This window comes from Panthera uncia, chromosome B1 (genome assembly GCF_023721935.1).
Source record: "Panthera uncia isolate 11264 chromosome B1, Puncia_PCG_1.0, whole genome shotgun sequence".
Lineage (NCBI taxonomy): Eukaryota > Metazoa > Chordata > Mammalia > Carnivora > Felidae > Panthera > Panthera uncia.
In genome coordinates, this window is record NC_064811.1 from 168,921,945 (window position 1) to 168,941,592 (window position 19,648).

Genomic DNA, 19,648 nt, shown 5'->3' on the forward strand with positions numbered 1-19,648 from the left:
CTTCAGTGAGAGGAGACACCTGACACCATTAGAGCTGGAACATTCCTGGCACCTTCTCTGTCACATAGATTCAGTGCATCTCCTATCGATCTTATCTGGACCCGCATAATGAATGTTTGATAGTCATTAAAGATTCTTCAGGGTCCAGTAGGTTTCATTTGTATCTTGGAGTCACTTACAATCTCCGCTCCCTCTGCTTTTTCCTCCCGGATGTGAAATCATCGTCTGACAGAATCAGTAGTTTCTCATCAGAACTTTGATTGTTTGGACATACACCACGATTTAGAAGTGGTTTCCGCATTAATATGAGTGTGTTTTCTGTCCTAGCCATTGATGGTTTTCCTAGCCTAGCTATTGATATCCTGTTGTTTGATTAATAATTATATAACATCCTGCGTTAATTTTGAGAATTTTCTCTTTAGAACCAGTTAATACGGTTTTGTAGACTTCAAACAATAAGGCAACAAAAATGTGTCCCATAAACTTTTACTAGGGAGCTGAAATTTGTTTGGTAGGGTGTTTAGGCTGCAGATGTTTTTAGTTCCATTCCTGTATTTTGTAACAATTAGGTAGATAATGATTGATAGGTTTAACATCAGATTTCCAGATAATCTGTAATGCTTACTCAAATCTTTACAAAGATCTCAGTACTCCTGTAAGTAGTAAGATTTAATATTTCTTTAATTTTTTTCCTCCCAAGAAATCTTTTGAATCTGGTTTAACGCAGTCTGGATATTTGGTTGAAGAGTCTGTTTCACTTTCAGATCTCACAGAAGCTTCAAGTGGTAAGTGTTTAATCTTTCCTTAATACATGCCAGTTCACCCATTGAAACATATTGTTCAGTGGATATTTATGTTTCAGCATTTACCTATATGCTGAAATTTGGGAAAACTGAAATGGTGCCCTCCATTTGAGGAGCTCACAGTCTAGTACAAATGTTTCAGAATTCTTGTTATATGAGAGATGACTTTTATTTTTTTTGAACTGCCACCAATAAGAATTAGTGAAATATTTCCAAGCTGGTAGAATCCATTATAAAAAACAGAATCTCTGAACACTTAACTAATGTATTTTGTAAGACAAAACACTGCACATGTTGTTTTTGGTTTTTAAGTTTGTGGAAAGGGACCAGCATTCAAAACTTCCCCCAAATCACTATACCTTCCCCCAAATACTGTAAGATATTAGGTTTACTTTCAGCCTACCTGTGTCTTGAAATCTTTTTTTTTAATATTTATTTATTTTTGAGAGACGGAGAGGGACAACATGAGCAAGGGAGGGGCAGAGAGAGAGGGAGACACAAAATCTGAAGCAGGCTCCAGGCTCTGAGCTGTCAGCACAGAGCCCATCACAGAGCTTGAACTCATGAACCACGAGATCATGACCTGAGCAGAAGTTGGATGCTTAACTGACTAAGCCACCCAGGCTCCCCTGAAGTAAAACTCGTACATATATAGTTAGGTCTTGCTTTTTTTATTTATTCTGAAAAACCCCTTCTTTTCCATGGGAGTGTTTGGCCCATTAGCTTTTCAAGTCATTATTGATATGGTTTGATTTAAATCTACCTTTTTTGGGGGGCACCTGGGTGACCCAGTCAGTTCAGCATCCAACTCAGTTTCGGCTCAGGTCATGATCTCACGGCTTCCTGGGTTCGAGCCCCCCATTAGGCTCTGTGCTGGCGGTGTGGATTCTGTCTCTCTCTCTGGCCCTCCCCCACTTACGCTGTCTCTCTCTCAAACTTAAAAGAAATGTTTAAATAAGTAAATAAATACCATTTTTTCACGCGTATTCTCTTCTGCTTTTTGTTCCTCTGTTTCCCTTTTGTCTTTCTTGAGTATATTTGAAATCTCCTTTTTGGAAATCCATTTATTCATTACCTTTTATCTGTTTTCAATATTAAAAAAATTAAAAAAATATATATGTATAAGTGTATATGTTGCATATACATATATACGTATGTATACATATTATACAAGTATGCATATATGCTTATATATGTATTTTATATAAACATTTCATATTATTATATATATGTATATGCGTGTATACGTGTATACACGTATATAGGTATGTATGTATACATGTATATATGTATACGTATATATGTATTAAGTGATCTCTAGTCCTAACATGGGGCTTCAACTCACAACCCCAAGATGAAGAGTTGCATGCTTTACGGAGCCTGCCAGGCGCCCCTATCCATTACCTTTTAAACTCACCTTGTTGCATCTTTTTTGTTCATAGTTCCAATTGTAATATACATCCTTAACCTTTCACAGTCACTTAGAATTAATACTGATAACTTCAGGTAAAAGACAGTACATTATGATGATTTATAAGAAATACAAATTGGTACAATGGATTACTACTTGGCAATGAGAAGGAATGAAATCATGCCATTTGTAGCAACGTGGATAGAACTAGGAGGTATTATGCTGAGTGAAATTAGCCAGAGAAAGACAGATATCATATGTTTTCATTCATATGTGGATCTTGGGAAACTTAACAGAATACTGTGGGGGAAGGGAGGGGGAAAAATAGTTACAAACAGAGGGAGGGAGGCAAACCCCAAGAGACTTCTTAAATACAGAGAACAAACTGAGGGTTGATGGCGGGGCAGGGGAGGGGAAAATGGGCGATGGACATTGAGGGCAATTGTTGGGATGAGCACTGGGTGTTGTATGTAAGCGATGAACCACAGGAATCTACCCCCAAAACCAAGAGTACTTTACACACTGCATGTTAGCCAATTTGACAATAAATTATATGTATTAAAAAAGAAAAAAAAGAAAAGGACCCTGGCCTATAGTCCTTGGACATTCACTTTCAAATGGAGAGCTTTCCTCCTATTCCTCCTTTCTAGTCTTATGGTCTAATAAACTTTTGCCTGCTGCTCAAAAAAAAAAAAAATGAAGAAGAAATACATATTGGTTATCTACATGAATATTCATTGAATGAGTAAATATTTGGATGACCAAATATACATCCTTCAGATAAATTTGGTGTTCATCCACAGTTCCTAAAAATACTTTAAAGCCATGAAGGTGACATAGGTGTCTTATTACTAATGAAGGTGGCTTTTGGACCCCACCCAGTGGCAGGAGCTGGTTGCTGGGCGGACCAGCCATGTGATTGGAGGGTTCAGCCCCGCCCCCTGATCTCTGGGGAGAGGAGAGGGGCTGGAGGTTGAATCAGCCAGTGACTTCATCAGTCATGGCCATGTAATGAAACCTCCATAAAAACTCAAAAAGACAAGGTTCAGAGAGCTTCCGGGTTGGTGAACATGTGGAGATGTGGGTACCTCACCCTATGTTCTCTTCATCTGGCTGGTGATTCGTATCCTTCATCATTTCCTTCAATAAACTGGTAAACATAAGTGTTTCCTTGAGTTCTGAGCTGCTCTGGCAAATTCAGAGAACATAAGGAGTAGGTCCCGAGAGCCTCTTGATTGATAGCCACGCTGTCAGAAGTGTAGGTCACAATCTGGACTCGTGACTAGCATCCAAAGTCTAAGGAGGAAGTTGTTGGAACCTCTGGTCTGTAGCAGGTGGGTCAGAGGCACAGGAGACAGCCCAGGACTTGTGACTGGCATCTTAAGTGGGAGATGGGGGGTGCGCTTGTAGAACTGAGCCCTTCACTTCCAGAAGCTGATGCTGTCTCTGGATAGTGTCAGAATTGGGTTGAATTCTTAGACAGCCCGCTGGTGTCTGAGAATTGCTTGCTGGTGGTCTGTCTGGGAGATTCCCTTCCCCCCATGTTAGAATTGGGTCCCGGAACCCGAATAGAGTTGGTGTTAGGGGAGATAGAAGCTTTACCTACTGTATAGATCTATTTCCTATCTCCCCACCCATGTCTTTTATGGTACTCTACACTATAGATCCCCTCTGTATTTAAATCCCACAATATTTTTGCTTTCACCAATCCTATATATTGGGAGCAGAATCTTCTCTGGTTATCCTGATAGCTATCATTTCTGATGCTCTCCATTCCTTGCTGAGGATCTAAGCTTCCCTCTGGTATCATTTACCTTCAACCTGAAAAAGAACTTCCTTCAGCATTTCTTGTAATGTATGTCTTCTCTGACTTAATTTGAATCATAACATGACGGATGAGGCACAGAGCTGTGTTAGATTTTGTAAAAGGGGATAGAAAATACTTAGAGGAGAGCTCGCAGAGGAGAACCCACATGATACCTCCATGATCTCCTTGCCTTCTCCACCCTGTTTTACCCACCTTGCCGGAGATGCAGCCCGTGAATCTGCTTTCCTACTCTGTTCTGCCCTCCGTATATCTGAGATGAATTTTATGGACGTTGATAGCCTCACTGGCCGTCCCTTCTGTTCCTTAATCATACCTTCTCTTTTCATTTAAGCTTCCAACCCTCCTTCCCTTCCTTTTTTTTTTTTTTTAAGGTATTTATAATTTATTTCTTACAAAAAATAATTCTTCAGCATAAGTGTGTTTTCTGTGCTGTTTTTCTTTTATATCAACATATGTACATATAAATAATTGGATATCATTCGAAATTTAACTGGGCCTCCTGCGGTTTTATTTGCTAGATCTGGCAGCCCTACTCACAAATGACTGAGATAAAAGTTCCCTGGTGCCCCTTCGTCGTCTGTGGCTTCTATTGACAGGAAAAGGAAAGATGTCAGAAGCAAATGGCCTGGGCCACTCACCACCCCCCCCCCCGCCCCCTCTGAACGAGCATGCCCCCCCCCCTCCCTTTCCTCCTGTTATGGTAGATCCTCTGGGCTCTTATCTAAGGCCAACCCCTTCAGTATGGTCCCTTCCCTCTTTGAGGACCTTCTGCATGAAGTGTCCCCTCTTTTCTGAGTTGTTCATTTTTCCCATTCACATGCAACGCGCTGTAGTATCTCCCATCTTAACCCGGCCTTTGTCCCGGGGTTTCCTTTCAACCAGAACCCCATTTCCTTGTTTTCCTCTGCAGCAAAGCTCCCTTTTTTAAAACAAAAAAAAATTTTAATGTTTATTTATTTTTGAGAGACACACACAGAGCATGAGTGGGGGAGAGGCAGAGAGAGAGACAGAATCTGAAGCAGGCTCCAGGCTCCACGTTGTCAGCACAGAGCCCGACGCGGGGGCTTGAACTCACAAACTGCGAGATCATGACCTGAGCCGAAGCCGGCGCTTAACCAACTGAGCCACCCAGGCGCCCCAGTGTACCAAAGCTCCCTTAAAAGAACAGGCCAGGCCTGTGCCCTCGCCTCCCATTGTGTCTCGATGCAGCTCCAAATGGGCCTCGGTAACCAGTAGCCTCTTCATTGCTATCCCAGTAGTCACTCTCCATGTACCCTCTCCTTGGCGTCTCAGCGTGGCAGGCAGAGCGGACAGTGTCCTCCTGTGAGAAACCATTTCTTCACTGGGCATCGGGACTTCATTCCCTCTTGTTTCCCCCTATTTCCCTGGCCATTTCCTATTTGTCTGTTTCCTTTATTCCTTCTCTTCCATCCTGACCTTTAAACATTTGAATGCCCTGGGTTCAGTGCTCCCGACTTCTCTCCACACTCACTTCCCTAGGTGATTGTAGGCATTCCCACAACCTTGAATGCTGTCTCTGTGCTGTTGACTTCAAAATTTCAATACCCGTCCTTGGTGTCCTCCCTGAACTCTAAACCTAAGTGCTCAGCTGCCTTTTCTGGTCTCCACATGGATGTCTAATAAACATCTAATAAACCACCTTCTCTTGCCTGGATTGTTTTGTCTCCTCTGTGATTTCCCTGCTTCCATCTCTGTCCACCTCCCTCTTCGGAATGTTCTACACAGTGAGCAGGGTGCTCCTTTTAAAATGACAGTTACACTATGTCATTCCCCTTCTCAAAATCTTTCATTGACCTCCCGCTGTACCTAGAATAGTAGCCAGTCCACACCCGACCCGGTCAGTCTTTAGCCTTCTCTTGGAGCTTCTTACCTCTCTTCTCCTTGCTCAGGCTGTTCCAGCCACACCGGCCTTGTTGTCCCTCTAGTGTGTCAGGTACGTTCTTATCTCGGATCTTCGCACGTGGCTTCATGCGTGTAATGTTCTTCCGTAGATGTGTGCGTGGCTCACTTCGTCCCTTCACCCAGATGCCTGCTGGATCCCTGAGACACCTCAAAACAGCAGCTCCCCCCTCCCACCATATCCTGCCTTATCCCCTTAACTTCTACATCATTTCCTTTAAAGGCCTAAATTACTACCTGTCGTTATCTAAACATTTCTTTAACCTTGTCTCTTTATTTGGAGATGACTGTAGAGTCGCTTGCAGTTGTACAAAATAATTTAGACATCCAGTGTCCACCCTCCCCAGTGTCCCCCAGTGGTGACATCTTGGGTAGCAGTAATATGGTGTCACAACCAGGAAATTAACACTGATATAATCCACCGACTTTTCTTCAGATGTCACCAGTCTGACGTGCACTTATTTATGTGTATATTTAGTTCCATGTAATTTTAACACGTGGAGACTCATGTGGCCACACTGCCTTCAGTCAAGATAGAGAACCGTTCCAGCACAGGGAACCCTCATGCTGTGCTCCCCCTTTCGTAGCCATAGCTTCCTCTCACCTTCTACCCCTCCCAGATCTTTTATACTGTCTGTTTGTTCTCCAAAGTGTGGGAGCTTTATGTGGGTTTTGGTTTTGGTTTTCGTTTTCGTTTTAGGTTTATTTTGAGAGAGTGCATGTGAGCAGGGGTGGGGCAGAGAGAGAGAAAATCCCAAGCGGGCTCCACACTGTAGGCATGGAGCCTGAGGCAGGGCTCGAACCCATGAACCGTGCGGTCATGACCTGAGCCAAAACCAAGAATTGGGATGTTTAACCGCCTGAGCCACCCAGGTATCCCGGGGGCGTTGTGTGTTTTATTCATTGTTGTATCTCTAGCACCTAGAAAGGAATGCCTGTCATGTCTAGGTCTAGGACCTAGAAAAAAGGGACCAACATGTTTGTTAAATGTGGGTCATAAAGAAATACTCCCGTGAGAAAAAAACTTTGCAGGAGGAAGCTTTGCCTTGTTTGCAGGCACACACAACATATAAATGTTTTGATTTGATAATCTTTCCTCTTCTCATCCCATCTTCTCCCTCCCACCACCCTTGCATCCTGAGATACCTTTGACTCCAGCAGTAAAATTGGTCCTCAGTTGTTGTTCAACTCAGGTTAGTTTTATGGTGTAAGTCTTGGGTGTTGTGAGTGGAGGCAGGCTAACAGTCAGTCGCTGTTTGTGAGCACTGTCTTAGATTCGTGGGAGCCAAAACTCTTTGCTTACCTTTACCTCAGTAGTTAGCAAGTTGTGACCATTGCCACTTCTCTGTCTTCTTTTTATACATCCAAATGAAATTCCAGATGTCATTCCCTAAGCAGGATATATTAGGGTCGAATTTTTCTCTCTCTTTCTTTTTTTTGGTTTTTGTTTTTTAAGTTTCTTTATTTTTGAGAGAGAATGAGTGCGGGGCAGGCGCAGAGAGAGGGGGAGACAGAGAATCCCAAGCAGGCTCCACGCCATCATTGCAGAGCCCAACAGCCCCATGCAGTCGATCCCCTGACGGTTAGATCACAACCTGAGCTGACAGCAGGAGTCGGGCATTTAATCGACTGAGCCACCCAGGTGCCCCTAGGGTGGAATTACTTGTAGCACGTTATTCTCTTTGCAAATACATAATGTTTTTGGTGTGGAACAACCTGATTCAGATGTCTTCTACGTCTCGTGTTTGTGTGTTTACTCGGAAGGAGTCAAGGTTGCTGAGTGTGTAGAGGGCGAAAGATCAAGTGTTGCTGTTTCCCTTGACAACTTGACAGAAGTGAGCACAGACACCACTCCTGAAGGCAGGTCACTGGTCACTCCACTCTGCAAGAGGGACGTTGCATCCTCTGAGACCTTTGTACTTCGTTCAGTGCTAAAGAAACCCTCTGTTAACCTGTTTCTAGAAAGCCTGCAGGTAAGTTGAGAGCTACTTGTCCTAAAGCGAATGGAATAAAAATTCATTTTGGTTTAAAACAGCACGAGAAATCTGATGTTAAAATCCAGGCTGCGGGCGCCTGGGTGGCTCAGGCTGAGCCTCCGACTTCGGCTCAGGTCATGATCTCACGGTTCTTGGGTTTGATCCCCGCGTCGGGCTCTGTGCTGACAGCTCGGAGCCTGGAGCCTGCTTGGGATTCTGTGTACCCACCTCTCTCTGCCCCTCCCCCCACCCATGCTCTGTCTCACTCCATCTCTCAAAAATGAATAAATGTTAAAAAAAAAAAAAAAAAAAAAATCCAAGCTGTAAATGCTGTGAGAAGTTTGAATGGCTGGGCTCCGGAGTCCAGGTGCCCGGTTTCAAACTCTGATTCTGAAGTTTAAGAGCTGGGCAAATTCTGTAACCTTTTTGTACCTTGGTTTCATCTCTGCAAGGATGGCTAATTTGAGCAGAGTAAGTGGAATAATAATAGGAAGTTAGCACCAGTGCCCGGCAAACAAGAGGTAATTTTTTTTCCAATCCGTACGCATTTAAATATATAGCCATGCCTACACATCTCTTTCTTTTCTGTTTTCTCTTTTAAAGTTTATTTATTTTTGAGGGAGAGGGCGCATGTGTGCCCGCAAGTGGGGAGGGGCAGAGAGAGAGGGAGACAGGAGATCGAGAATCCCGAACTCAAGAACCGTGAGATCGTGACCTGAGCCGAAATCAAGAGCCAGACTCTTCACCGACTGAGCCCCCCAGGCGCCCTGCCTACACATCTGTTTCTAAAGCCAAAGTAAAGTAGTACCTTCTATTTACAGACGTAGTTATGGTCAGTGGTTATTTAACTGTTTAACAGTTTTTTCTGGTTGAAGAGCTGATGTGGGTCTCTACACAGGGCTGCTTATTCATATCCTGTGTATTTGGTTTCTTTTCAAACAGGCTTAGCATCTTCATGATCCGTATAACTCTTACTGATTAACGACGTTACGTAGCAAACATCCAGTCCTACCACTGAAATTATATGAAGATATTTATAATTGATCTTTTTACTAAGCTCTCCAAAGTTTGTAGGTGTATACACTTTGAGTTGTTTGCTAATTTTCATGGTTGTTTTGATTATAAACAAATGTCAAAACTCACAAGAATTTTATTTTCTAAGTTCACTTATTTCACAAATAATGGGCGTTTTCCTGGTCAGGAAAATGAAATGGACTTGAGAGACAGTTGCTCAAGGAGGGTTGTTGGGGGCAGGGCATTTGCTTAGAGGAGGGGCTTTTGGAATGGGTGCACTGGAGAAAATGAACAGCTCTAGAGAACAAGGACTGGTCCAGGGTTTGGGAAGCAGATGATGGTTTGGAGGTGACTCATGCAGCCCACGGCCCTGGCGCTCCCCTGCTTCCCTCCAGTGACCCGTTGTTGAGTTTTGCCTTGTTTGGCGATTCCGGACTTGCCCTGTCCCTTCCTCACGAACTCCATAATCTTTTGGGGAAGCAGAGAGGGACAGATACTACCTTCTTTCCTTGCTCCTAAATCAGGAATATAGTCATGGGGACAGGAGATTTACACACTTAAAAAAAAGTCTGTTTCCCATACTTAAGAGACAAAACACCCTATTATGCCATTTACCTGTTTTCTTGTTTTTGTGCAATTTTTACGCCTATAGATAGTCTGATCTGACACCATCCACAGTACATCATACCTCTAGCCACTCATATTTTCCTTAACTTCATTTGCTAGATTAAAAATGATGGAATGCATTCAGCCCGTGTTATGGATTTCTGTTCTTTAATTTTCTCCTAAAATACGATTTACTAAAGTAGTATCGAGAGAGTCCAGGTTTTCTTGTGGCTAATGTCACTAAGCCAGAACAGTTATGAAAGCAAATGTAATCTGCGACACTACATAGTATTACCTTTGGCAGAAGAAAGTTCAAAGTGACCATTCCTAATGACTGTGAGTGTGCATTTATATGCGTAAAATTATTCATTGATGTTTGTTTCGTTTAGGAACACTGTGACAATCTTTGTGATGACGGGACTCATCCGAGCTTAATCTCAAATCTTGCAAACTATTGCAAAGAACAGGCAACAGGTAAGAAATCCACGCTTATTTGGAAGCCTGAGGATACCATTTTCTTGTAAAACTCTGTTCTAGTATGTGGTATTTTCAATGATCTGCTAAATGCCTCGATGCTTTGCAAATTACATGGGAATGAACAGTTGGTTGGAGTCTCAGAATTGGTCTGTTCATTTCATCTGCCCATTTGTACTTAATGGTAACACTTAAAGGAAATTAATATTCCAATTTTGTTAACTTCCAAGATACTCATGCAAAATTTACTTTAAAATCTATTACTGTATTGTAATTAGAAATACTGCTTACCTTTTCCATTTTGAATTTTTTTCTCTACAAACAGTATTTACTATTATACAAATAATAGCTGCTAAAAGATTCTAGGATACGTACTTTAGATAAGAAATGTAGCCTAATTTTTTATCTACCCATTCATTATCTATAGAAGGTCAAGAAAATTGTAAAGTGCCAGCCTTTCTAAATGTCAGGAAGAGGAAGAGAGTTACTTTTGGAGAGGATCTAAGCCCTGAGGTGTTTGATGAGTCTTTGCCAGCAAATACTCCGTTGCGTAAAGGAGGAACACCTGTTCGCAAAAAGGATTTGAGTAATGTCAGTCCCCTGCCACTCGAGCAATCACCAGTTCCTGCACAGTTATCACAACCAGATTTTGATGACAAGGGGGAGAATCTTGTAAGTGTGAAAAGCGTGGAGCAAACTTGTTTATATTTTCATCAGACCTCACCTGTTTTGTGTGAACAGTAATTATGCTTTGAAATCATGAAATGGACTAGATGATGTATCAGTATAATTTAATGCATTTGTATAGGTAGGTTCCCCCCCCCCCACCACCCTGCCCCACCCCATCCTGTGCTCATCCCGACAAGTGCATGGGTTATTCCCTGCTGTCTCCTACTTGCAGGGTTCCTTGTACATAGAATGTTTCATGGAGCTGAAATACTGTGGACTGTAGGATGTACCATTGCTTTATGTATCACCAGGAGAGAAGGCTAGACCGTAAGCTCTGACACCCCATGAATTTGTAAGATGCGCTCAGATTTTAGAGGAGGAAAGGTGTGAAAGAGCACCAGTCTTAGAACTGATATGCTGTAAATATACACTTGTTTCCTTAAGATGAATTTCTGTAGGGAGAATTACTGGATGAAAGAAGAGGAATGTGTTTCACCTTTTTGATACATATTGGTGAACATCCAGAAAGTGTACCAGTCTGGACTCAATAGCAGTATAAATGGTTTTATTTTACCATACTTTGTAAACCCTGGGTATTAACTGTACTTTTTTTTAATAGCTTAATGGAAAAAGATGACTTGAAAACTTCTAGTTTTTACTAGTGAGGTTTGAACATTTTTCATACGTTTGTGAGCCATTGGAATTTCTTCTCTAGATAATTGCCTATTTTTATATTGGGACCATCATTCGTTCTCTCCCTGGCCTATTGCACTTTGAAATAAGAATATTCCACTCTCAGCCAAGATGGAGTCAAAGGGACCTAATTTATGTTTTCATGAGAAACAACTAAAAGAACCCCCCCCCCCACAGAAAACACACAAAACAGTGGTTCTTAGACATTGAACATCAGGAAGCATAGGATAGTAATCCCTGAGAGTGGGTAACAAGTGAGGCAAGCTGTACGAGAGCCCCAATTTACTGCCTGGGCTGGACTGCCAGGCCACTGCACAGGAAGGGCTTACCTTGGCAGAGCCTGGCGGTCTCCGTGAGTTGAGGGGATGGGAGTTAGGGTCTGGGAAAGTGTAGGAGGCTAGAGCTTATGGCAGAGTACCAGAGAGGAGAGAGCTGCACAGAGAGCCCTGGAGATCTGCAAAGGGTCTCACTTGAATCTGTAGCTGAGCACTGGTCGCCATGAACTTGTAAGTAAACTGCCCGAGGCCAGGGAAATGACTACCCAGATGGAACAGAGGGAACAATCCCTAGGGTTCACAGAGGGGCAGTAGTAGTGTTCCCACCAACCTGAGTGGTAGAAAAACCTTATAATTCACAGCACATCAGACACTCAGGAGAGCATTGCCTCACTAGTAGAACAGAATTAGATTAAAAGCCTAGCAGAGTTTAAAAGCTTTGAAAGGATACCACTTTTCTCCAAGTAACTTTACTGCATTGTCTAACAAAGCTCAAGAATAGCAAAACTATCCAGTGTCAAACAGTGTTACATTCAAAATGTCTGACATTCAATTAAAAACTAATAGACGTGTAAGAAAAGGTGCCCCCATAATAAAGAGGAAAATCAATCAATAAAAGTAGACCCGGAAATTACACATATGGTAGAATTTATAGACAGAGGCTTTGAAAGTTTTTTTAATCTATCTTTCCTATGTTCAAGGAGGTGAAGGAAATATTGAACTTGTTAAGAACATGAAATATAGAAAAGATCCAACTTGAACTCTGAAAATTATAATCTCTGGGAAGAAAATTAGGTTGAATGAGATTAATAGCATATTAGAGACTGCAAAAGAAAAGATTACCAAACTTAAAGATACAACAATAGAAATTATTTTGCATGAAAGAATAAAAATGAGCAAAAGTGAGCAGTTGGTAAGCTGGGACAATTTTAGGTGGCATAATATACATGTAATTAGAGTCCCAAAGGAGAAGAGAGATCAGACAGAACAGGGAAAAAAAAAAAAAGTTTGAAACATAATGATGGAAAATTTTCCAATTTGATAAAATGATAAACTCACAGATCCTGAAGTCTAGCAAATTCCCAGCACAGGAAACACGGAATAGTACGCAAAGACACATCATTGCTTAGAATCAGTGATATATGGCCTGCAAGGAACCAGAGTAAAAAGACACATGACATAAAAAACAACAATATGAGAGGCAGCAGAACTCTAATTAGAAACTATGCAAGCCAGAAGACAACACAGCAGCATCTTTTGAAGACGTACTTAATTACTTGGAGCAAAAGCCAAATAACAGCAACAACAAAAACTTGTCCACCTAGAATTCTGTATCCAGTGAAACTATATTTCAAAACAAAGGTGAAGAACAGGCTTTTTCAGACATATGGAAGCCGAGAGAATTCATTACTGTAGCAGGGTAGCATTAAAAGAAATGTTACGGGAAGTCCCTTCATCAGGAAGAGAATGGTTCCAGATGGAAATCTAGCAAAGGAATGAAGAGCATTGAAAATGCTATAAACACGTGGGTGAATGTAGCACTTTAATCTCTATAAAAAATTGTTTAAGGCAAGAATAACTAGTGTATCGTTTGGTTTATAACCTAGTTAGTGAAATATACAACAAAAGTAACATGGTATGGAAGCTGGGAGGGATTTTTAACCTGTACGCAAAGTGGTGTAAGTTAAAGATGAAACCCTAAACCCTGTAAACCCTAAACAACAAACAAAACAACAACAAGAATGTATGGGATGCACCTAAAGCAGGCTTAGAGGGGAATAAAGCCTGTATTTCAACATAAAGAGACAAATTGGTGATCTCAACTTCCACTTTAAGAAACTGACAAAAGCAATTAAAGCCAAAGTAAGCAGAAGGACTTAATAAAGATAAATGCAGAACTCAGTGAAGTAAAAAAGAAAAGCAATAGAGAAAAGTCATTGAAATAAAAAGATTATGCCCTAAAACAATAATATGAGTAAACTTGTGATCAGACTGTTCAGGGAAAAGGGAAGATACTCCAACTACCAATATAAGGAATGAGCGGTGACTATACATTCTAACAGGTATTATTAGAAGGTTCATACAGATAAAAGGATAATCAGGAAGTATTATGAAAAACTTACTGCCAATAAATTCAACAATTTAGATAAACTAGACCTATTTCTTGAAAAACACAAACTACCCAGTCTCACTTGAGAAGAAATCCCTTACCTCATCCTCCCTATATCAACTGAAGAAATTGCAGTTGTAGTCAGAACCTTTCCACGTAGAAAACTGTGTGTCCAGATGATTTTGCTACTGAATTCTACCAGACACTTAAGGAAGACCTCATTTTGCAGACTCTTTTCAAACAAATTGAGGTGGCAGTAATTCCCAGTTCATTAATGTCAGCATTAACCTGACACCGTAGTCAGACATTATCTTTTTATTTTTGATTTTTTCAGTTTTCAGAATTTTTAAGAACAACTATTTAAAAACACTAGTTACAACTCCATGAATTAAATGTGTATTCATTAAAGGTAAACATTCCATTCTTTTTTTTCCTTTTAAATATGTATTTCATAATCATTTTTAAGAACACTATAATCCAGTATCCTCATGAATGTAATACGTAGAGATACTACATCATGACCAAGTGAGATTTAACCCAGAGATGCAAAGTTGGTTTAATATTTGAAAAACAAGCTGTAATGCACCATATTAAACTAAGAAAAGCCATCTGGTCATTTCTGGGGAAAACAAAAAAAACCTCTATGCCAAACTAATGATTAAAGACAAGTTTCTTCAAAGTCACAAGTTTTTTCTATGAGAAACCAACAGCTACCATCATATTAGCAATGTGGGTCTGCATTTATAGTGCCATTTTCTCTGAATTTCCCCTGAATAATATTGAAATGTTAGGTTGTGTTTATTAATGGAATGCCCTATTTGTTTTAAAGTTAGGATGTGTGATTTTAAATAAACCAAAGAGTAACTTGTTAGTGGATCATTATGGCTACTTTCACTTAATGTTTTATTTTTATTTGTTGGATTGTAGTTAATAAACTTAGTTTCATTAAAGATTGATAAATATTATATAATATGTGTTTATATCCAATATCTTTGCTTTGACTTTTTCTCCTTTATTGGTTACTCATCTTTATGCTTATTACAATTCCACCTACAAAAATAAGTCCTTATTTTCTTTTGGGCACATACGTCCACTGAATTTAAGGATGTCTGATTTCTGCTCTTGTTTTTCTTTGTTCAGGAAAACATAGAACCTCTTCAGGTGTCATTTGCCGTTCTGAGTCCTCTTAATAAGTCTTCAATCTCTGAGACTCTTTCAGGTAGTAACTTTTTTTTTAATCTTAGAATCGTACAAGTGTCATTTTCAGTATGTGTCAATATGAAACTAAATCTCCTTAATCCCTTTTAAAATTTTTATTTTTATTATAATAATGCATGTTTGGTTTAAAAAACCAAATAGTATTGGGGCACCTGGGTGGCTCAGTCGGTTAAGTATCTGACTTCGGCTCAGGTCACGATCCCACAGTTTGTGAGTTTGAGCCCCATGTTGGGCTCTGTGCTGACAGCTCAGGGCCTGGAGCCTGCTTCTGATTCTGTGTCTCCCTCTCTCTCTGCCCCTCCCCTGCTTGTGCTCTGTCTCTCCAAAAAAATAAATAAATAAACATTAAAAAAATAAAAAAAATAAATAGTACAGAAAAGGTTATAAGAAGCCTCTTGCCCATCCAAGTCTCATAACTTTTAATCACCCACATTGAACCTCCATAGATAGGTAGTGCCATTTTTCAAGTCACTGCAGGCAGTGGAGTTGCCCTCTCAAGTCTTAATTATCAGTAGTAGGCTCCTTTTGTTGAGTGATCCGGATCGTATGGGTCTTTTTTCAGTATCCAGACCTGTTCACCAACATTAAGTTGGCCTTTTGGACACATGCACTTTTTAAGGTCTCTGGCTTTTTTATGATCATGATAAGGCAAACCGGGACTTAGATGACAAATGTTATGGGAAAAGCACTTAGGATGGGAACCATTATTCGTGTCTCTCCCCCTTGATCAAAGTCCTTTAGTGGCTTCTCATTAGCTAGACAACACGAACCAGGTTCATTGGTGCAGAATCCAAGACCTGTAGTGCGAACTTAGAGCTAAGCTTGGAAGCATAGTCTATCATATTCTAAAGACTGTGTGCTCTTTAACACACATTATACTTCCTTTCATTTACACCATTAAAAGTGGTCAAATGAAAAATTACTTGAATTTTGTAAACTACAATAGTTATTTTCAGGATAATCTTAATGCCCTTCATTGCAATTTTATTGTACAAAATGTAGCTTGGGATAAATGGATGCCATCAGTGAAAATATGGTATTTCCTATAATATGATTTAATCTGTTATCTTAGGGTAATATGCTGTCTCTGTGGGAAGTGGTGACGGTTTCTGGGTGTTGAGGGAACTTAAAATTTTAAAGCATGTTTTTGAATCTCAAAATTTATTCTTGGTAATTATTTATGCTTAGATACTATGTTATGCTAAAAGCAAAGGTGGGTATCCATAAGAGTACCCAGTGTATCCAGAAAATTACAGCTCTTACGACTTTTTGTTTAGCTACCCTAATTTTGCTTGTGTCTTACTCATCAGGCATTGATACCTTTAGTTCTTCAAATAACCATGAGAAAACAGCCTCCCATAAAGTTGGTAGAATCACACGGGCCTCTAACCGAAGAAGTGTAAGTGTTTGTATTTGGCATAGTATATTTGTTTTTAAATCTTACTATAGATTTTTTGTTTTTATGGTCAAATTACTATGGGTAAAATCTTGATTTGATTGCATTCATTAACAGTTAATACCTACGTAGCATATCACCACGGTAATGCTCTTTTTCTGATTTGATTTTAATTTTATTAGAAGAAAAATACGGTAAAACAAGATGCTATCAGAATTTGTGTTATGTGGAAGGTAATCTGTTTGGAATGTTTCTTTAGGATCTGTGTGGTTTTATGAATTTTATTGAGGTACACAGTGGAGAAGAGTAGCTTGTAAATAACAGAGCCAGAAAATGGCATAATTATACCTTTTTACAAAAATATTTCATTTTGGTTTTTAACACTGGGTTTTAACACTTTCTAGTAGCAGCATAACTCCCATTGAATGTGTGTCTTTTCCTGTTTTATTATATAATTAGATAAAGCTGGATTTTTATTTAAATTCATAAATATATAATATTACCATTATAGGGCTTTTCGCTGATACTGTTGGGTGATAAAGCCAGAATTCAAATTTAGATCATCTAAATGCATCTTTCCCCTCATAACTCAACAGCAGTTAGCTGCTAAATTATAGATGCTTAATACATATTTGGTAAATAGGTAAATCAACTAATCTTAAACTTTTTTTCTTCCTTAATGGGCAGAATGCATATGCTTCTTTGGGTCTGTGTTTAATAAGATCAGAAATTGGTAATTCCTTTTCTCCCCCATGCGAGTTTAAGCTGGTTAAAATACTTCTAATGGAATTTGTGAATTAAGAGGAACTGGGATATAAAACGGTAGAAGTAGTGTGGGAGGACAAATAAATGTGGAAAACATATCAAAATGTAACTGCTTTATGGTTATCCCTACTTTAAATTTTTTTATAGCAATTGATCACTTTTGCAGAAGAGGAGGTTTGCAACTTACTTCATACAGAAGCTCAGCCTTGTAAAGAAAAGAAAATTAATAGGAGGAAATCTCAGGAAAGCAAACACACAGAAAGAGTGCGTCCTAAAAAGAACCAAGTAAGTGTGTGTTGAAAGACATAATAAGAATAGAAGTGGTATGTTTCTTTGTTGTATGGTTAGGAAAGCATGGAAAGAAATTTTTTTCCAGTTAACATTGGACCGAGAGTATTAAAATCATCACAGAATAGAAAGGACCATAAGCAATTATGTACTCAGTTATAATTACCCGAGGACCGTTTTTGTATCTTCGTCGTTGTGTTACGTATATTAGCCCAGTAAAATGTTGGCACTCAAATGTTAAGTTGATTTTTCCCTTTGAATCTGATCCAACCTCAGCCTTTGAGAGGATTCCTCCAATTTCTTAGACAAAGGTGAGTGGACCACCTGCCGCTTGTGTGGCTTTGCTTCTGCCAGTGGCTGGCTCAATCTCTTCCCCATGTTTAAGGAAGAATTGAGAAACTGACTCTGTGTCTTTCTCGACACTTCAAGGCCTGTGCTGGCTCAGGTGACTTCACTGTCTCGTCAGGGATAGCGAGTGCAGCACCTTAACCCAGTCACCAGACCCCTTTCACCTGGGTGATCCGGACCTTCCTCTGCCACACCCCGCCCGCAGCTTGCTAGTACCCGTCCCACTTCCAGTAGTACATGTTCTATGTCCCGTTCCCCGACCCCCGGCTGCCGGCGCATCCCGCCTCCTCATTCCCTTACTCACGTCCCTCGTCCGGTACCAGCGGTCTTCTGGCCCCTCTGTGTACCCTCCAGCAGGCAGGCATCCCGTCATCTCCTGTGTTTCCTGTTCGCCCCAAACCGCGTGAGCTGTTTCACCAGCTCTTGTCGGTAACCTCAGTTCTCTGCCCCTTTTCATTCCATTTCAACTCTGGATTAATCCATTATCCCCTCTCCCATCTAACACTGCTGCTGGAGAGACTCACACAGTGCTCCTAAGGTAGAGTCATAGTTCCAGGTATTACCTGAAGTCTGGTGTATCATTTTCTACCTCTTCCCTTTAAGTATTTTTCCAAGATACTGAGTAGCTTAGTAAGTAAAATCTGGTACAACCTGCCGCCTCAGCAGCGTTTGACATAATTGAGAGCGGCCTTTACAGTCTCTGTTGAAGGTTTATTTTCTTTCACCCACCCTTAGTTTGTATTCCCTAGAGTTCTACTCTTTGCCTTTCCAAATTGTATATTTTCTGGGTGATGTCCTAGGCAGCATGGTTGGTGCCTCCCAAATCTTTCTGATCTAGAAACATGTTGAGCAGCCTAGTAGACTTCTCTTCTTAAACCATCCTGTAAGCACCTCCAGTATCCACTTTTTGAAAACTAAAGTAACTCGCCAATTTTCCCCCAACACCCTCCCCCTGCAAAACAGTCAGTAAACTTCCATCCCGTTCCATTCAACAAAAACTGGCTTAAACATGGCCCAAACATCTGCCATTTAGGAAAGCCAGGAAAAAACTGGAAGTTTTCCTGGCTCAGTCCCTCTTTTAGGTCACACTCCATTGAGAGATCCCCTTGCTGAAAAAAATAAACCTAAGTTCATAAATATGCATGTACATCTTATATTATTGCATCAGAAATTGATTTTCTTCATACTCTTTACAAAGCACTGTTACAAAGAATGTACGCATACTTCTTCACATAAAATCAATAGTCAGAAAGTTCAAGGAGGGTTGAGCAGTAAAGTTTGTTTCAACCCCTCTCGGGACCCCGCAGAATCAAAATAATTGATAGAATCAAAAGACTAAGAATAGCAGTGAGAAGAGGAAGGAAGTGAGGAGGGATATTACCCAACAGATGACAGCCTTCAGTGAATCTCTAGAAGACAGTGGATGATGGTACACTGACAGAAGAAAGAGGTAAATTTACAGCCCAGAATGTGCTCAGAGGGAGCCAGAGAGCCATTAGGAGCCAGCTTGCCCATAGAGATCCCAGAAGACTCTGGGCCCCATAAACAGAGTGGTGGCGAGAGTGGGAAACAGTAATGGAGACGGCCTGCACCAGTTAGCACCTCACCGCCTTCTCCCTCCTTGTTCTCCCATCTCAGAAGGACGGACATCATGCAGGTGAAAGCCCTCATTCTGGCCTTTAGATAAGGTCCAACAGTCTTGACAGCCTGCTTTTGCCCTAAAGCAAAGCCTAAGATTGACACTCCCCATTCTGCCCTGCCCCACCCCGCCCTGCCCCACCCCACCCCACCTCGCCCCGGTTCCTAATAGAATTTCCATGCAGGAAAGAGACAGCTGGAAAGCAGAAGAAACTC

The 19,648-nt window shown here is 40.7% G+C and overlaps 1 protein-coding gene across 3 annotated transcripts in view; it reads left to right on the forward strand.

The window, feature by feature from the left end:
* CDCA2 (cell division cycle associated 2) overlaps positions 1–19,648 on the forward strand; it is a 54,875-nt gene that overhangs the window by 18,177 nt on the left and 17,050 nt on the right. For all 3 annotated transcript variants that reach the window (XM_049631604.1, XM_049631606.1, XM_049631607.1), the window contains 7 exons: positions 701–785; positions 7,727–7,935; positions 9,948–10,032; positions 10,460–10,704; positions 14,920–14,998; positions 16,308–16,396; positions 17,306–17,443. In XM_049631604.1, the coding sequence (XP_049487561.1) occupies positions 701–785; positions 7,727–7,935; positions 9,948–10,032; positions 10,460–10,704; positions 14,920–14,998; positions 16,308–16,396; positions 17,306–17,443 (930 nt within the window). The remainder of the gene's footprint in view (positions 1–700; positions 786–7,726; positions 7,936–9,947; positions 10,033–10,459; positions 10,705–14,919; positions 14,999–16,307; positions 16,397–17,305; positions 17,444–19,648) is intronic.